The sequence below is a fragment of the Globicephala melas genome, chromosome 4 (assembly GCF_963455315.2).
Source record: "Globicephala melas chromosome 4, mGloMel1.2, whole genome shotgun sequence".
NCBI lineage: Eukaryota > Metazoa > Chordata > Mammalia > Artiodactyla > Delphinidae > Globicephala > Globicephala melas.
In genome coordinates this window covers 40,379,282-40,385,868 of record NC_083317.1, presented here as the reverse complement: position 1 = coordinate 40,385,868, position 6,587 = coordinate 40,379,282, and the positions used below count along the sequence as shown (strand labels likewise).

The 6,587-nt window shown below is 33.9% G+C and overlaps 1 protein-coding gene across 1 annotated transcript; it reads right to left on the bottom strand.

The window, feature by feature from the left end:
* Positions 1 to 238: 238 nt before the first annotated feature.
* HTR1F (5-hydroxytryptamine receptor 1F) lies at positions 239 to 1,579 on the bottom strand. The gene has a single exon (XM_030861099.2). It carries the CDS (start codon positions 1,577 to 1,579, stop codon positions 482 to 484), a length of 1,098 nt encoding a protein of 365 aa, XP_030716959.1. The 3' UTR covers positions 239 to 481.
* Positions 1,580 to 6,587: the final 5,008 nt, after the last annotated feature.

Here is a 6,587-nt window from a genome sequence, read left to right as displayed (position 1 = left end):
GGGGACAAGAGTGGTTAGGTAGGAGAAATGTGTGCTTTGTGGTGAATTTTATCTTGTCTATAAAATAATAGAATCATATAATAAAACAATAAGATTATGTAGAAATTATGGATGGAGGTATGTTGTTAATTGAAAATTCTTCTGTAGTTGTTATAAGATATAAACCTGAAAAATCACTGTTAATAATTTTATATATATATATATATATATATATATTTCCAGTTAGTTTTTAGGGACATTGCATAGGCAAAATATTGTTTATAAACAATAAATTATTTTCTAATATCACATACTCTAGAATAATGGTCAAAAAAAGTCTTTAAATCAATACATTTTATATGTATTTGCTATTAAAATATATATTAATATCATTCTAGTGGCTTTATGTCCTTCTAAAAGTTTAAATGTTTTATTCTTTATCATTCATTTAGTTACTTCACCTCGAAAGAACTCCAATCTTTCCATAATAAACTTCTCTAAACTAATATCGACATCGCACAAGTTTTTGGAATGCTTTCTTGAAGTCTTCATTAAAGATTGTATAAATCAGTGGGTTTATGAGGGAATTGAGATATCCAAGCCATGTCAAAAAATTTGACATTTCTTCAGAAATTTTACACTTTTCACAGATATTAACAACCAATTCTTTTACAAAAAAAGGAAGCCAACATATTACAAATGCACCCAAGATTAATCCCAGGGTAGTGGCTGCTTTTCGTTCTCTTGTGCCTGAGATCTTTTGCCTTCTCCAGGATCTCTCATGCTTGAATTCAGACCTGGGGCTTTTCACTGTGCTATGAATTTTATCAAAGTCCGTTGATGGATCAGATAAAGACTTTTCTAGCATGTACGGTGTGGAGACCAGTCTAATGCTTTTCTCACCACTCCCCCAAAGGTGACCATTCAGCTCCTCCTTGGCAATCCTACTTGCTTGTCTCTTGTGGTATAACGTCTTTGCTGCTTTATATATTTTGTAGTAGAGGATCAAAATCAATGTTAAAGGGATGTAGAAAGCTCCAAATGTTGAGTAAATAGTGGAAACAATGTTGTCGTGTTTGATGATGCACTCATCCTCTCGGCTAGTTCCTTGGTGCCTCCAGAATAGAGGAGGCATAGAGATTAAAATAGATATAATCCAAACTATGGTAATCATAATGCCAGCATGCTTGGGAGTCCTTTTCCTGGCATACTCAACAGCATCTGTGATTGCCCGGTACCGATCCAAAGCTATAGCAGAGAGATGCAAGATGGAGCAAGTGCAGCACGTGATGTCAACGCTCAGCCAAATGTCACAGACCACTTGCCCCATAATCCAGCTCTCTCTCACAATATACACAATGCTGAAAGGCATCACCAGGACAGCCACAAGAAAATCTGTGACTGCAAGGGAGCAAATTAAGTAGTTGGCCGGGTGGTGTAGCTTTCGGGTCACAATAATGGCAGCGATCACAAGTGAGTTAATGGTCGTTGTCATCAGTGCCAGCCCAGAGAGAATGAAGGACACCAGAATTTTGGATGGCATTCTGTCGAACAGTTCTTCCGAGGTCAAGTTTTGATCAGATGAGTTTAAGAAATCCATTTTTTGTTTGATTTAAAAGATTACTATAGCTGAAAGAATGGACACCTGTAACAAAGGAGAGGAAAAACAGTTCAGAGAAGGCTTCAAAGATTTTTCTCTTCCTTTCAGAATAATTTTTTTTAAAGTATACATGTATCTTTTTCCAGAATAGTCTATGGATTAAAAACGTGGAGTTCAGATAGCAGATTTTCTTTTTCTTTACATTTAAGAAATACAATAAGAACAGTAAAAAACAATAGCTTTAAAAACATTTTCTTAAAATAGGGTTCAAATAAAACAATTTTTATGCATAAAATAACCTATCACTAAAATCTCTACTATTATGAAAGTGTTTAAAACCTATATTAATATTAGCTATATTTTTCTCTTTGTCTACAGCAGAAAAAGTTTAAAAGCACATGTCATTAGTATGTATTTGTGCATTATATAATGTAATATAAGAAAATATCATTTTAAAGGCAGTATTCAAAATCATAAACAATTTTGTACTTAAAGTTACACTGAGAACATTTTCATTGGGCTTGTGGAGACTAAAGGAACTTTCAATGTATTTTATATCAGGATATAAAGGTTATAAAAAGAAAAATAAACAAAATTAAAATATTTTTAGTGTATTTCTAGCATTCCATGATCATTTTATGAAATTAGGAAAATATCAGAGTGTTTAGTAGTCTTTGTGGATATAAGTAGTTAGTTTGGTTTAAAAAGACGAAATAAAACTAGTTGGAACCAAATAACCATACAACACTGCCCATAATTATAATGACGTGTATGACTGAAATAAACCACTGAACGAGGTGAACCTTGCCAGTAAGAAAAACTCATAATGTCACACACCCTGAAATGGAAATTATTCTTTACAAGACGCCATCGTAATGACCATGTAACCTTACTTTTGAAAGGGAACCCTCCAAACATGGCTTATAATTTTTACTTCAGTCCATGTTATTACTTAATTGCAAGTCAAATACGAGCAATTAGGGTGTAATTAAATAAGATTAATCGTTTTTATAAATAGTTTTTATTTTCCAAAATCAGCACTTTTCTCTTTCTTTAATAATTCTTTAGTAGCTACCTGCATCTTTGGAAAAGACAGAGAAAAGATGGAAACCTGAAACTTCATTCTTAGCTATAGTTATAACTATTATTGTACCTCTATATTCCTTGAATTATTTTTACTTTAAAGTGGTTATGTTTTACTAATTGGAACTGATAGAACAAAATTTAAAATACTTGATATTTTTATATCAAATGCTTCTTATGAAGTGGGTGTGTATACATATAAGATTATGTATATATATATATTACAAAAACTTGGAGTGCAGCATATTTAATATCCTAGTGTTTGAGTTACCAGTACTAAATTTAATTTTTATTTTCTCATATTCATTGAAGGCAGGTGCTGATGGCTTTCTCCTAAGCAAATTGAGTGACAGAAGAAATCTGAATACATGAGACCCATAACACAAATAGTCCCATATGTAATTGAAAAGGAGTTGTATATCTAAGTTATTTATATCAACACTTACCCATTTGTAAAGGGCAGCTAAGACAACTTCAGATAAAGAATGGAGGCTACAATCTCCTTAGAAATTCTAAACGAGTGGTTTTGGAACTCTGTTTGCCTCAGAGTCACCAGGAGGGCTTGTTAAAACACAGATTATTGGGTCCCAGTCTCTGGAGTTTGAGATTCAGTAAATCTGGGGCAGGGCCTTCAAAACTGCATTTCTAACAAGATCCCACATGATGCTGATGCTGTTTGTCCAAGGAGTCAGGTTTCTGGCAGGTAATCAATACAGTTCTTCCTCAACTCTTTGTCTAATCCTTTCACCGCTATAGCCTTTATGAGTTCCTCTCATAAATGTCAGAGAGCAGCTCTGACATTTCTGCTGTACAACTTTGTCAGCATCTCTCTTTCTCACATTCTTATTTCCTGGAGTTTTTCAAATAAATGATCTTCCTCTAGCTTTTCTTCTGATGCCTCCCTGATTATTTTTTTTTAAACTTTTTATTATGAGAATTTTCAAACACAAAGTAGAATAATGCAGTACACATCCATGTGCCCATTACAGAACTTCATCAATTGTCATCATTTTGCTAATCTTGCAGAAACAAGTGTTAATTATAATCAGAGATAAAACAGGATTCAAACTTTGTGGAAAAGAGTAAAATATACTTTTTTATCAGCAGTCAAATGGTGAAAGTGGGCAGAATCATTGCATGGTGCAACATGGAGGGTTAAGGTCCTTAACAGAAGGATGCATCCTGCATGAAAGGGGGTGGGACATATTTTATAGGCCCCTCTTCATACAGTAGGAAGAATCAGGATCACAGCCTATCGTTTTTATTAGATTATGAAGTTAAAGAGAGCAGCAAAATCATTTTGGTGTAGCAGCAAATCAATGGATTATGTTGCTTATAGACAATCTCTTCTAAAATATTCCTCTGAAACTGAGAAGCTGAAGAAGGCTGATGAATCACCTATTTTAAACTGTAATTTTTGCTTTTCATGTATGTTTAAACCTAACACCTCTCTTTTAATAAGCCTCTACTGAAATATTCATTTGTGGAATCATTCTAGCAAGTTTTTAATGTAAATATTCAATAGTTTCTGTAAAGAACTCTGTTTCTTTTTCCTGCTACAGTCCCTTCTTATCAAAATTGCTAATATGCTGTGTTACTTAGGCCTGCCAGTACTGGGTAAGTTAAAAGGAAAAGGGTAGGGAGAATTCTGTCTTTGCTGCCATCTGGCTTTTCTTCCCCTTCAAAACAAGGTCTCTTTTAATCTATCTAAAATTTTCTTTAGGTTTTTTCCACTTAAGCCGAATATCTTTGAGTCTTTTTTTTTTTTAACATCTTTATTGGAGTATAATTGCTTTACAATGTTGTGCTAGTTTCTGCTGTGGACCTAGAGTCTGTCATACAGAGTGAAGTAAGTCAGAAAGAGAAAAACAAATACCGTATGCTAACACATATATATGGAATCTAAAAAAAAAAAGGTTCTGATGAACCTAGGGGCAGGACAGGAATAAAAATGCAGACGTAGAGAATGGACTTGAGGACATGGGGAGGGGGAAGGGTAAGCTGAGATGAAGTGAGAGAGTGGCAGGGACATATATACACTACCAAATGTAAAATAGATAGCTAGTGGGAAGCAGCTGCATAGCACAGGGAGATCAGCTTGGTGCTTTGTGACCACCTAGAAGGGTGGGAGGGAGACGCAAGAGGGAGGGTGTATGGGGATATATGTATACATATAGGTGATTCACTTTGTTATACAGCAGAAACTAACACTACATTGTAAAGCAATTATACTCCCTGATTATTATTAATCCTGACTTTGTGCAGCTCTTGGACTCCCTGCTCTAGACATGTTAACTCCCCTTCTAGAAGAAGACTTATTTGATTAACTGATTTCTGTAAGTATCACACTGTAGCATTTAAATTAGGCTCAATAAAATGGTACTTAATCCTAAGGGAATAAGCCAAAATGTGTCATATAAATTCTACTGCATTTTACAAGAAATTTTTCCATTATTAACTTTAGAAAGTTAATTAATCTTCTGAAAATTGTTTTTGTAGAAAACAAAGAAAATAGGAATACAAATGCAGCCAATCACAGTTGGGTTCCTTTTTTTTTTTTTGTCTTATTTTCCTTGCCACTTAATCAGAATTTCAATAAACCATCTACCTTCATTAATTCAGACATGGCCTCTAATCAGATTCTTACTCCTTTACATCTTAAGTTCCCACAATGAGTCCTCATGGTGCTAGGGACCACTTCTGGGTTACTAGACATAGACTATGTCACACACATTTCTCCTCAAACTATACTCTGTATTTTGAATGTATTCACTGGGAAATAGGATTATTCTGTAATTAGAGCCTGTAGTCCCATCATTTATGTGTAGCCTTCTTGATAATAACAAAGAGAGAAAAACTTCCCCAGGCTTTACTAAGCATGAATATTTGCCAATGTATTGATTTAGCCACATGGTGCATTTTACTTCTCCACTTACACTTAGTTTTTTAAATCTAATGTTGATTTATATTCAGATGTCTGATCTTGATGTCCAACTGTATTGTTCTCATTCAGGTTAAACTATAAGCTCACTGGGGCATAGCTTAATTTACTTTATATTGTAAATAACCAAATAGCTTTAATAATAATACTGTAGAGAGGCAAGAAAGCAAAATTTAATTCTATCAAGACCTCGTAAGAACCCATAACTTGGCTGCTCCAATTAGAATGAAAATAATATTTATCTTTTCTGAATGTTTAATTCCGCAGGAACTATGCTAAGTGCTTCGCATATGTTAACCCATTTAATCCTCACTGCTAACCTATGAGGTAGGTACAGTTATTATCTTCCATTTCATAGGTAAGAAAACTGAGGTATAGAGATTTAATGAAGTCCTTTGCAATGAAACATAACAAATGGTTGGTGGAACAAACCTATTCCTTTAATCAGCATTTTACTGTCTATGAGGTATTTATTACTTTACTTAATAACTCTAGTCATGAGATCTATAAAGTACTTTTTATTTAAAATAAAGATTGTTATAGAGTAATAAATATATTCAAATGGAGGCAAATATCCAACAGATTGAACTGCTTACTTCTTTTTTTAAATGGAAAAATAATATTTATTAAACCCTTCCAAAGCTGTTAAAGAATAAAATATATACCAGATGTGAAAGTCCTTTTAAAAAACAATACAGAAAGAATACATAACGTTTGCTTCAGTTATGATTACATCTCATACAGTAATAAGCTCTTTGTTTTGTGTGGTTTCACATTCTTGTGAAGTAGGCAGGGTAGGCATTTGTGTCCCCATTTAGCAGATGTAGAAACTGAGGCTCAGGAAGCCTAAGATCCACAATTGATAGGTGATAGAGGAGACCTTGCCTTCCGAGTCCTCGTGGCCTGATTCTCCCTCCCAACTGCTTATTTCTTGCTGGGAATGTTTAAGTTAGGGACCAGGTCTAAATGTATAAATTGTGTAAA